This window comes from Micromys minutus, assembly GCF_963924665.1.
Source record: "Micromys minutus genome assembly, chromosome: 33".
Lineage (NCBI taxonomy): Eukaryota > Metazoa > Chordata > Mammalia > Rodentia > Muridae > Micromys > Micromys minutus.
In genome coordinates this window covers 18020478-18033910 of record NC_137968.1, presented here as the reverse complement: position 1 = coordinate 18033910, position 13433 = coordinate 18020478, and the positions used below count along the sequence as shown (strand labels likewise).

Below are 13433 nucleotides of genomic sequence, written 5' to 3'. Positions count from 1 at the left end.
ATATCTGTCTTTATCCACTGTTGACTAAATGGCTGCATTTCTGTCCATATTTCTTTTAGGTTCATTTTTTATTCTTCTCTCACATAATATATTCCCACCACATTTCCCCTCTTTCCACTACTCCCGGTCGCCCTGCCTCCACCTCTCCCAGTTCTACTCAGTGTCCCTTAGACTATTTCACTCTACCCACAACTCAAATTATTTGGCCTCCAAAGAGTAGCAGTGACCACTGTGCCATGCTAAATGAGGCTGGAGTATTTACACGTTTGAGAACATATGAATGCCACTGAAAATAGATTGATATATTCTATCTGAACACATAGGATGTGTGGATTTAGACACTACTTAAATGTCTTAGATGAACAATTTCTAATGCTTTCACTTACCACAGGGTAGGAATTATCTGTAATATATTGAGGTGATAAATATATTCAAACTGGTACAGGGACCATCTCAAGGTCCCTAGTATTAGTAATTGACAAAGCTGGCCTTCACTGCAAGCTTTTATGGCTCCAAATGCCAAACGTCTCTTGTCTCATCATTCTCTGTGTCAATCCAAAACAACGACAACAACACCAAAAAATAGAGACTGGGAGATGTGTGCTGTGCTGCAAAGAATTATGGTGCTATACAACTGCATTTTTTCTGCAAATTCTGCAACTTCTGCTCAGTCAGTACAAGAAAAATCTAATGGGAGGAAAAGATGCTTCAACCTGAGAATGTCAAGAGCACAGCTGGGACTTGAACCAGTTTTCTGACACTTCGAGGATGTAGGAGCCATGATATATAGTGACACGCCAGACAATTCTTCCATTCGTTCACCAGATGATTATTGAGTGCTTTGCACAGGGTACTGTTCTGAAAATTGGAATTTCTCACAGAATGAGAAAGACCTCAACCCCTTTGCAAGGTACAAGGCAATGAGATGAGTCATGTAATAAACAGTAGATAAAATGAATGAATTGTGTAGTGTGCTACATGTGTTGGCCACAGATAAAGAAGCAGTAGAGGGAGGTAATGTGAACTGGACAGATCAGGGGGAGGGATGCTGGATTTCTAAACAGAAGGACAGGGATGGTAACACTTACAAAGAAAGAACAAATGAGCAGAGGCTTATGGAGGTAAGCAATTATAAGTACAGGTATAAGAGAGTTTGAAGCAAAATACCTGGGCATTGTTGGCACTTCTAAACTGCAAAGAGACTATCATAGTGAGAAAAGAAAGTATGGTGAGAGTACAGTCAGAATGGCGCTGTGACATTGGGTAGGGAGACGGGATGAAGCCTTGTATATACCATATTAAGTGTTTAAAATGAAGACTAATGGAAAACAGAATTCAGTTGCTGGGCTGAACCTCAAATGCCATTGGCTGGGTATGGCATGACACAGCTTCAAATTGAATTCTGATAATGGAATGATAAGAGAGTTGGAATTTGATGTTCCTGAACCTAGGTCCCTCAAGTTTCTCCAGTAGATTCCATGGGGAATATAAGAGAAACAGATGACTCTATGGTGAACATCATCAAGAGAAGGAAATCTTGAATCAAGTGGAATCTCTTGGATCAATCTCCATGAGATGTTGTGTTGAAAATGAGAGGCAGAACATTTTGGGGTGAGAGGGTGGGACTGCCATCTTGGATAAGTTTGCTGTGATGTACTGGACCTGCAAAGCATCTATTGCACATTGGAGTCTGTAGTGTGAAGAAGAGTGGGCTGGAAATATAGTTTGGGATTCATCAGCCTATACCATGGAATAAAATCAAACTCATTAGATCTCTAGAGAGTTGTGATGTGGCATGAAGGTGTCACTACTGGTGACAAAATTTGTTTTTCCTTTGATAGAAGATACCACCCAAGAATTAATGGGATGGAGAATGGAAGCCCAACTTTAACTTTGGCATGAAGTCAGCACAAGTGCTTGTTACCAATGAATAGTAGTTTCATATAGATGTTTATGAAAGCTGCAGGGTTTTAGGAAGAACATTGCATCTGTATTCATGTTCATTCAAGTTTTCTACAGTGAGAGCAGTGGGGGGGGGGGGAAGATGCTGTTATCTTCAACTTTGTAAGTGATCAGCAGACCTTAAGTGAAGGCCCTCATTCCTACATGAACACACACCCACACCCACAAAGACATGGCTACACAGACACGCCCACATGTATGTGCCCACATGTATACACACACACACACACACACACACACACACACACACACACACGCATGTGCACACATTTTTAATATATTCCTCATATTCATGGTTTGAACTACCATTTTAGCTGTCTCGAATCGAATTGGATTCCTGTGTTAGATTTTAAACAGGAACTAATTGATGACTCGGATTCCTGCAGACTTGCTGTGCCTGTAAGCCTTCGGAGCCAAGGGGTGAACAGGGCATGACTGAGCTCCGATGTGGAGAAACAAGAGAACATTTCTCTCAGGCTATCTTTACATTCCATTTTTATTTATTTTAATGTCCAAAACAGCAGTTTCCTAGAACAGTGATCCCCTAGCCTTCTGTCTTTAACCCTCTGGCATACTCTTAAAGTTACTGCGAGCCTCACAGAAGTTTTATTTTCATGGCTGGTACAATTGTGACAGGACAGCCAACAGAATGGTTAGTAGATGTTTGGAATGATACATGAAAACCTAAAAAAAATGAACTGGGGTTAAGAAAAATATACCTGCCAGACAAAACAGCTCTAGTTTAAATTTAATTCATTTTAAGAATACTCAGATTTTAGATTTCCTTGTAAATTCAGCATAAGACAATGGTGTAGCTCACTAAGGAGCTAGATTTCTGCTTGTCAGTAGTATATATGCATGCATGTATACATACATGTGTGCATGTTTGTGTATGTGTGTGTGTGTGTGTGTGTGTGTGTGTGTTTGTGTGGTAAAAACACTAAGGATACTCCCATTTCAGAAAAACAAAAAGAGGTATAAACAAATTTACTGTAGCCAATGGAGCGTAAAACTTTTCCAGCTCATTGTAAAAAGCTAAGGAAGCCATACTATGTAATGGAAGGGTTACATGTTGCTTCCCCATTGCTGCTGTTGAGGAGCTGTTAACATAGGGGTTCTACACAGCTGAGAAACTTGATATTATTCTTGTGATGTTCAAAACATGGCTAAAGATGAAAGACAGTGGAGTAACACTTCACTTGTGTGCATTCAGTCAACCAAGAAGACATATGTGTTGTTTTGTTTCCTGGAAATATTCTGGCAGGGAGTTGCCTTCTCTTTGCAAGGCCTATAATTTAAGAGCCATCATAATACAATTAGGTCCAAACCAAGAATGACCACAGGAAGTGAATTTCATGGGTCGGGGACATACATCAGATGGTAAAGTGCCTAATAGACTTGTTAGCGTGAGAATCCTCGTTGGATCCTTAAAGCTAAAACAAACAAGCAAATGAGCAAAAGAGGTAGCAGGTACTTAGGATGTCAGCTCCAGGAGAGAAGAAGCAGATGGAGCACTGGGCTCACTGCCCAAGCATTCTAGTCTATTTGGTAAATTCCAGGCCAGTGAATGACCAGTCTCAAACAGCAGGATAGACAGAAGCTAAGGAACAGCAGCCAACATTATCTCTATATGTTCTGTGTATGTGCACACACACAAACACACATGCACACATATATGCACACAAAATATTTTAAAAAGTAAGTAAAGAATTTCATAATCTTCTACAAACCTCTTTCCATGATAGTATTGAAGTAGGCTTTATTTATGTTTTTTTAAGTTAATGAGTTCAAGTGTGTGTGAGGTATATTCATATTCAGAGATTGTTTTCTGAGCATTTCCAGTCTCTAAAGTAGACATTGGTAGTTGGTTATATATGAATATGTGTTTCCTTCTCCTCTCTCTTCTTTCTTCTTTATGCAATCCTGCATGTGAGCAGCCAGCTAAAGAGGACTGGAGATAAAGGATGTGTTTGTGTTGCTTTAAATAAGAATGGCCCCTTACACAGTTAGGTTTTTGAATACTTGGGCACCAGCTGCTGGAAACAGTGGAGAAAGACTAGGAGGTGTGTCCTTGTTTTGAGGAGGTGTATCACTGGGAAGGGCTTTGAGATTTCAGAAGCCCACACTCTTCCCAGTATACTCTCTCTGACCCATGGTCATGTTACAAGATGTCAGCTAATGCTCTGACGCTGTGATTCCTGCGTGCTGCCCCACTACGATGGATACAAACTCACCCTTTGGAACAGTGAACCCAAAATAAGCTCCTTCTTTTCTAAGTTGCCCTGCTTTCAGTGTCTTATCATGGAAATAGACAAGTAACCAAGACAAGGCACTATAGGACGTGAAAGAAGGAAGCTCCTACAGCTTCCAGACTGACCTACAATGATGCCCAGTCATATTTTCCACGTTCTGGTCAGCCTTTATGAGTCTTGCTTTGTCCTACCAATGGCTATGGAAGAACTAAACTCTCTGATCCTTCACAGCCAACAATTTAGGCCGCACACAAGCTCATCCCATAGAGACCTTACACAGTAATTACATGCTAGCAATTACAGTGTTCTCTTCTAACTCGATACCCAGCGAACTAAGAGAGCATTTGTATTGCACAAAAAGATAAGGGAGAGCTAAATTACAAAATAAAGTCTCCTTTTAAAGGCACTTTGTAATGTGTTCCTTTAATACTAAGTTTCTTTAGAGCATTTAATTATTTAATTGCTTGGGAGAAAAGCTTCATTGGTAGCTTGGCAAGCTTGAAATTCATGATGTAAAATAAATGGAGGACGGCACTGAGTCCCCACTATTCAAATCCTCAGTTTCATGTCTCACAAATCAATGGCGAGTAAAAGTCATGACCCTATTTATCAGCCGACTCTTAGCCAAAGCTGCATCGTAAAATTGGTATCAGTCAGCTACACATTAGGTTGCCAAGGTGTAGCATTAAGAAGTCATAACTACAGCAATCCCCAGTTTGCTCTACTTTTTTAGATTTACTGTCCCTCTACTTCTCTTCCGTAGCACCAAGACAGTCCTTCCAGAGCTCCATGCCCACAGCAATGAGGTTTTGAGAGTAAATATCATAAGCTGCAGCCCTGAGAAGCTGACCCTTTACTTCTGTGTGTGACTTGGAACAGCCGACTGAATCTATCCTCATCCATGAAATTATTATATTGTCCCCTGTGGAAGGTAAGATCGGGACCTGCACAGGTGTCTCATCCTTGTCCTCCTCCTTCCCTTTGCCTTGCTGAGTTCACACTCTCTCTGGCTAAACGCACATTGTATAAATGCCTATGAAACGTAGCTGGAATGATCGTCTCAAGATAAATTCAAAAAAGAATCATTGGCAAAAGTAATTATATTTTGCAAACAAACTTTCCCTTGAGGATGTGCCTTGCATAAAGTCTCCCTGGAAAACAGGAAGTTAAAATGTCTGAGATGTATTTTCATATTGTCGATATAAAGTCCAGAGCTGGTTTAGACAGGAAATGTCTGGAATTCTCTGTTCCGTGTCTCAATGCATGGAGGTTAAGATAATAAACTGCCTCGGGCCTCTTTCAGGGTCGCAAAACAAACCAAACCTGTCTCTGGGGGTAGAACTAAACATACAGAAAGAGAACTGGGGTACATTTTTTTAATGTTTGCCTTTGTGCAGAACTTTTTTCCTATTAGCTTACTGTTCCTAGAAACTACAACATTATTTATCTCAGCTGTTTGGACTACTATGATTTCGGCTTAGGCTCCTACTGTGAGGGGAAAGGAAGACCTGGCAGATATTATTAAAATAAGAAAATGATCGTGCAAGCGATGGATAAAAAGAAGAGTGTGAACACGGGAAGGCAAAAGAAAGGAGGGCAGGGGGAAGGCTGAGACCCCCAAACAGCTTCCGCTCCTACCTTCTGCAGAGGGCAACATGCTAGTCTCACACAGAGGAATAGATTCACCCTGTTGTTCCTGTGCACACAACAGAAGTAAAAGGTCAGCTCTTCAAAGGCATCAGCTTATGCCATTTACCGTCCAAACCTGGTTGCTGTTGGGATGGGGATAATGATGTTGCCATAAGGATATATAACTAAGGACCGTCCCGGTGCTGCTGAAAAGAACTGGAAGGGGGGTAAGTCTTAAACCTGGAGCAAACTGGACGTTGTTATCCTTATGACTCCTTAATGCTACACCTTGACAAGCTAATGAGGAGCCAACTAATAACAATCTCACGATGCAGCCATGGGTAACGGTCAGCCGATAAAGAGGGTCATGACTTTTAATCACCATTGGTTAGGGAGAGATAAAACAGTGTATTTTAGTAGGAGAATGTCAACCCCACCCTTCATTTCATTTCTTTGTGTTTACATGTGGGCATGTCCCAGTAGGTTCACACAGTCTCACACTCAAGTTTACTTCTTTCGGGCATACATCACCAAATTCACAATTCATTGTAAAAGGATGTAGTCTGGAGGGGAAATGGGGAATCTTTTTGGGTATTAGCTTCAGAAACACCGAGTTTCTGATTACAGACTTATGTCTAAGATAAGCACCAATGAGTGGCTGTTGATGAGCCGTTCGGAGTTGAACTGATGCATTTGGGTAAATCATCCTCTGCAGTCAGGCTGATGGGCTCCAGTCCTCTGTTCCTTAGGGAATAAGCAAGTTAAACGATGACCTTTCAAGATAAGGATGTTTAATGTATTGATGTATAAGGGACTTCATCCTGCTGCCTTTCCTGTCCTAATTTACAGTCTTCTCTGACTGGTTTATAGGAGTCTTCAAAAAGTGTGGTCAGCTGTACTTGAAAGAAACTTGCAGAAGTTTCAGGGTAATGATGTGTCAGCTATAAACTCCTTCAGCGAATCTGAGAGGAAAGTTTCCGAGTAGGAAAGAGCCAGATACAAAGGTGCTGAGTCATGAAACATGCTACAAAGTGATTTCTTCCTAAAAGCCCTCAAATACTATCGGTGTTGGTTATGTGAAGAAAAGAATACCATGGTGGGCCACGAAAAAGATTAAACATCAATATCCAAACAACAGCCACTCTAAAGCTAGGTGCTCAAAGGGATTCTTCAAACCCAAAGTTCTCCTCTCTGATCAGAATTAGGAAAACAGCCCATATGGTTTCAAATAGAAGGAACAAAAGGATGCATCCTTAGATGGGGAAGAAGAGTGGTAGGCAGAGGCAGCCATATTTGATTAAAGACCCACATGAGCTCAGGATACCACAGGAAAAAGCAGTCAGGCTGGATCTGAAGCCTACTGCTAAATAGTGTGCCAGGCCTAAGAAAATTGACTGAATGAAAATTATCTCAGTTCACTAAATCCTTCAGCTGTTCTTTCTGCTTATATTTGCCAACATCTACTTCACTACACACAGGACACTCAGGTGAGCTCAGTGATAGAGAAGCTCTTTTGTTTTTGCATTACTGGAGTTGTAGATAACGGTACTACAAACCCTAGTGATGAGCCAAGAATTCATTCACAACGTTGAGAAGCTTCTCCTTGATGGTGTCTGTGATCCTCAGCCAGAGATTCACAGACTTTGGGGCTACAATTCTCTGATGTTTGTTTGTTCGTTTGTTAATGGTTCATGGCAGATGTCAAGGGAGGGATTGACTGAAACATATGATCTCATAATATGGTCTGGATTTCCTCACAGTGTGGAGACTGAACTTCCAGGTTGAACACTGACATAGAAGCCAGATAGAAGCTATGTCTTTTATGACCCAGTTTCAGAACTAATATAGCATGAGTTTCACTTATTCTGTTGGTCAGGTTGGTCACATGCCTTGCTGAAGTTTAATGACTGGAAACCATTCACTGCTAGTATCAGAAAAAGTAATTTCTGTCATACAGCATAAAGTATATACACATTTAGGTAAAAATATACATGCATGACACCATTTTATAAAACTATAAATTTGATAAGCATTAAAAATTATCATATGATTGTATTAGTCACTCTCCTATTGGTGTGATAAAAAAACATACCATTGTCAACCTTATAAAATAAAATATTTAATTTGGCTTATAGTTTCTGTCTTAGTCAGGGTTTCTATTCCTGCACAAACATCATGACCAAGAAGAAAGTTGGGGAGGAAAGGGTTTATTCAGCTTACACTTCCATATCGCTGTTCATCACCAGAGGAAGTCAGGATTGAAATTCAAGCAGGTCAAGAAGCAGGAGCTGATGCAGAGGCCATGGAGGGATGTCACTTACTGGCTTGCTTCCCCTGGCTTGCTCAGCTTGCTTTCTTATAGAACCCATGTCTACAAGTCCAGGGATGGCACCACCCACCATGGACTGGTCCCTCCCTCCCTTGGTCACTAGTTGAGAAAATGCCTTACCGCTGGATCTCATGGAGGCATTTCCCCAACTGAGGTTCCTTTCTCTGTGATAACTCTAGCTTGTGTCAAGTTGACACAAAACCAGCCAGTATAGTTTAAAAGAGTTAGACTCTGTAATGGTGAAGGGAATGAACAGCTGAGAGCTCACATCTGGATCTATAACCACAATGCAGAGAGGGAGAGGGAGAGGGAAGGAGGGACAGAAGGAAAGAGGGAAGGAGAGAAAGACAGACAGACAGAAAGAAAGAGAACTAGAAATGGCTCAAGCCACACCCAATGGCACATCTCCAGCAAAGCCTTCTAATCCCAAATAGTTTTACCCTCAGGACCAAGTACTTAAGTGTGGGAGCATATGGGAGCCTTTTGCATTCAAATCATCACACATCTCAAACTAAAAAGTGAAAGCATTGTTTGTAATTATTTTGTACGTGATGATCCAAGGAATCATTTAATTAAAAGTGCATTAATAAAAAGTGTTAAGTGTTGGATATTCCTTTACACCTTTTTCCATTTCTTGGTGAATATCTCATTATCTGTATCATTCTCCCTTAATATTTCTTTTTTTCTGAAAATTGGGACAGAGTGGGCGGGTAATTCACAGATCTTTAAAAACAAATAGAAATCACTATAGAAAATACATATTTGTCTCATAATTTCTTTGCCATTAGTAAAGGTAAATAATTCGTAAACAAATAATAATTCCGTGGCAGACCAACTATTTTCTGTTGAATGTTCTAAAACTGAAGCAAATCTTTCTCTGGAAAATAAAATGTTAACAAGTGTTCGGAAGACAGCATTCACACTCCTGCCAATTTAAGGCCTTCTCCTTACCTTAATCTAACAGGTTAAAAGAAGAATATAAGAACATAATGCCTGGCTCTCTGTACCAATGAACATATTTGAAAGAATCCTCAATATTTCGGACCTACTCTTTTGGCCAACGCTAGTCTAGAATGGGAAAAGTAAAATGATTGATGTGGGTGTTTTTAGCCTAACCCAAGTTTCTGGGATCCATGGGGAGACAACGCAGCTACAGCTTATTAATAAATATGTTTGTGGTCCACCATTTATCAAAGGCTGAGTCCTTCATGCGCTGGTCATTTACAGGATTTTTATTTCTCATGACTTATGATCAGTCCTCTGGAAGATCCAGCAAGGAGTAAAAGGCCTTGACTGTTTGGCTTCTATATAAAGCCTAAGAATTCCCATTATCTTGTTACTATTCCCCACATGCTGGCCGAACTGACTCCTTGCTTTCTCACTGTGGCATGACTAATGTTCCCGGGCTCTACAGGACCACCCCAAGTCCAGAGCCCCTAGGCAGACTAGCCCTTTTTAGTATGCTGGTATCTAAGTTCTCCAACATTCAGTCCTGAAATAATTCTTCTTGCCTGCTGGGCCAAGTGCTATAGTAGGCACCAGGAGGTTCAGGGAGGAGACCTAGGCACCTCCAACAACAAACAGAGAAAAGCATTTGGCAATGGCTGTTATACCCCTAAAGCCGTAGGTAGTTGCTCAGAAACCCTATTACCTTGTTGCTAGAATATTTGGAAAATACTACTTTCTAGGGGTTTTCCAAGCAAAAATAATAACCGGAGAACAGGTAAAATTTTACATTGCTGTTTCTTCTTGCATCTTCTCTCTCTCTCTCTCTCTCTCTCTCTCTCTCTCTCTCTCTCTCTCTTTCTCTCTCTCAGTGTGTGTGTGTGTGTGTGTGTGTGTGTGTGTGTGTGTGTTTATGTGTGTACACGTGCATGCATGTGTGTATTCAATATTGAGGATGGTTGCAGAAGTTAGGGGAAAATAAGAACTTCATATGTCTCTTCAGAGAATTCAAGCTATGGTCTTTCCCAAGCACTCTAGGACGTTGAGCATAAGTGCCTCTCTAGGCATGGGGCCACATTAACACGCTTCTTTCTTTCTTTCTCCACAGTCAGCTACAGTGAAGCTGTCGAAACCAGTGGCGCTGTGGACCCAGCAGGATGTCTGCAAGTGGCTGAAGAAACACTGTCCAAATCAGTATCAGATCTACAGTGAGTCATTCAAACAACATGACATAACTGGTAAAGTCTGCAGTATCCAAGGCTCCTCTCATTCCATCCCCCTCCCCTCCCATCGTGATGGCCTTTCTCTACCCACACACAAACATCTTTCTGCTGAGGTTTCCTTGTAGAACTTTGCTTTCAAACAGGCGATAAATTCCACACGGCAAGAACCATAATATTGAATGAATCCCGTAGTTAGTGGACGAAAGTAGATTTTTGAACCTCTTAATGAAAGTGTACAAGGGCAGGTAGTTTGGGGGACCCTAGAGTAAACAAAAATGTATCAGTCTTGGGGAGAGGAGAAAGTCATTCAAGTCAGCTTGGTTCCGCTATTTTGTAAAGATGCAGAGTTTCTATGTGGGAGAATCTTTCCCTCTTCTTTCTCATTAGACCAAGCATATTGACTTTTCTGACTGATTAGCTACATATGTGTAACTAATTATGTGGAAGAGTCAATAGGAGAAAGTCCCTTTCTCTGCCAAACCAGGCATCTCCTGTCTTACCAAGCCACTCTGCTTGGTCCCCAGCCAAGGGTGTCTATGTTCCTAAAGTGACATTGTCACTGAAGTAAACACATTTAAGTGACGTAGTGAAACTACTTTTCTATCACGGGGATTAAAGCCTTCCACTGAAGGCTTCGGAACCAGAACATGGCGATGGGAAGATTGCCGCAAAGGCCTTTGCTGTCACCTCTCTTGGCAGGGGACGGCAGGGCACAGCAGGGGAGAAAGTGAATATACTCACCCTCCTGTCCTTCACTTGCTACACTGCTCTCTGGAGCAGATCTCATGCCTCCATAGATAAATTTTGGAGGGGGTGCTCTCAGAGCGAATTCAATGGCACCCTTGAACAAGCGAGAAACAAGTTTGAGGTCTATCAGATTGAGGGTAGGTTTTCATCAAGAGAAGCCCCCGTCATGGCTGCCTTACATACTTCATTCAGTGAGGAAGGTTATCATGGAGACAGGGCTCTAGACACTCAAGATTTTTAAAAATGTATAGCTGGATCACTTTAGAGTCTTGCTATTTAAGTAACACAATAGACATGTCTGGGTAGAGCACAAGCTAATTTAACAAAGTGTGGAATTCTTAACTCAAAAATAGTCATTTTTCTGTACCTTCTCAAAACACTGCTAATGGCCCTTTGAAATGAAATTCCTAGAATGACAAAGGTAGTGAGTACACATAGCTTTGAAGTGTCTGGACTTCATAGTCTATCCTTTGTCTTAAAGGATACCTATAAGAAAAGCCCACAGAGGGTCTGTTGACCTGTGCCAAGAGTGAACAGTCTATTTGCTTCTATTTGCTTGATAACCGTTATCTCTATCAGATAATGGCTGCTTATTCTTCCTTAATTCCTGCAGATGGTACTGGCACTGCCTCTTCACAATTTTCCCTGAGAGCAGAGGCATCACTATTAACTGTGGGAATTATGGTATGCCCTCAGGAGACAGTTGTCTCCCAAAGCAGAAAGACAAACAGTACCCTCAGGGTGAATGACCTCAGTGTTGAGGAAATAACCAAGCACTCGGCCAAGTGACTTGGAAAAAGGAGAGGGAACTGGATGTGTGTTATACGCTGCCTCCGTGCTCTGAACAGATTCTTTGGTATCCACAAAACATCCCCGGTGTCAGTAAACCACCACAGGGCTGATAAGATAAAACTGGTTACTCCAGCAAGGTAGTCAATTCCCTTCTTCATCTCCAAAGTAATGAGGGTCGTAAATTATCAGAGAGTTGTGAAAATTAAATGGTATCAATAAACCAACCAAGCCAACTCTTCTACCTGCAACACTGTGTTCTTATTTATACTAAGTTATATCTGGAGTTGCTTAAAAGTCCCCTGACCAGCCTATTTTCTGACAGGCAACAAAAGCAGGAAATTGTTTGGAGACTTGGGAGTAACAGGGAAAATGATTTCAGAATAGCATCTGATCCATACCTTTTTGATATTCGCCTGCTGAAAGCCACAGAGCACCATTCTCCTACCTCTGCACCTTTAGGATGTAGTGCCTAAATCATCCCAAGTCCCACATGGCCCGAAACTAACTTCCAGAATTGGGACCAGGCTGCAGTATCTGGCTCCTTGATGGTAGATGTGATTGGAATCCCAGTACCTTTGGAGTCTGCAATGATAATCAGGGAAGAGATGTTCATAAAGACTTAAGATGGAGAAGGGAAGAACGTTGCGAGGGGGGCACTGGGAGGAAAGAATAGACTGATATTGAGATGTAAAGTGTATATATAAATCAAAGAAAAAATAGATGGGACCGGGAGCATAGATAAGTTGGTAGAGTTCCTGCCTTGGCCATACAAAGGCCTGGGTTTGGTGCCAGGAACCACATAAACCAAGTGTGGGGTCACACATGTATAATCCTATCACTTGGGAGGTAGAAGAAAGGAGGAAGTTAGAGGTTGGAGATTAATCATAACTATCTAATGAGTTACAGGCTGGCCTGGGATACATGAGACCCTGCATCAAAACAAAACAGCAAAAACCAGTTAAAAGACAATGACATGGCAAACCTCAAGAGCCTCTGCAGCCAGTAGCATGACTTGAGGAAAAGACAGAAGCTGTTGCAGGAACGGGTCAAAGACAGAGATGCAGCATCACCGTGCGGTTTCTTACAAGCTGCTCATTCAACTCCAGTTCATTTTCGTTTATACAAGGTAGATAGTCCCAGTACCTCCCTGGTGGTGTTACTGAGAAGAGTGACCACTTCACAGGACACACACAATTAATGTGCAGACTGGTGCAGCTTTTCTCTGTGCTCTTCCGACTTCTGAGAAAACAGACTGCACACATAAGTAGTATTGAATTCATCTAGCTCTATTATCCTCAACACTGGGAAAGGAGTGCCCGAAGGGGAAACAAAATAGTCTGGGCTGGTACATCTGCTCTGCTAATCTTAGAGGCTATGAAAAAGATTATTTACCTGTCTTCTGGAGGATGCTGTTCATTTATTCCTCTTTAAACAAGGATAGAAATTTTCTTGCTCGTTGAAAAAGCATGTTCCATCAATGTAACATATAAGCACCCCTTGATTTCAAGGTAGCCAGTCGAGTGACATTAACCAAAATGAGCATACATTAATTAA

At 41.4% G+C, this 13433-nt stretch overlaps 1 protein-coding gene across 1 annotated transcript in view; it reads left to right on the top strand.

Annotated features, from left to right (window-relative positions):
* SAMD12 (sterile alpha motif domain containing 12) overlaps positions 1-13433 on the top strand; it is a 415274-nt gene that overhangs the window by 168570 nt on the left and 233271 nt on the right. The window contains exon 3 of the mRNA XM_080909385.1: positions 10226-10355. Within this exon, the coding sequence (XP_080765511.1) occupies positions 10226-10355 (130 nt within the window). The remainder of the gene's footprint in view (positions 1-10225; positions 10356-13433) is intronic.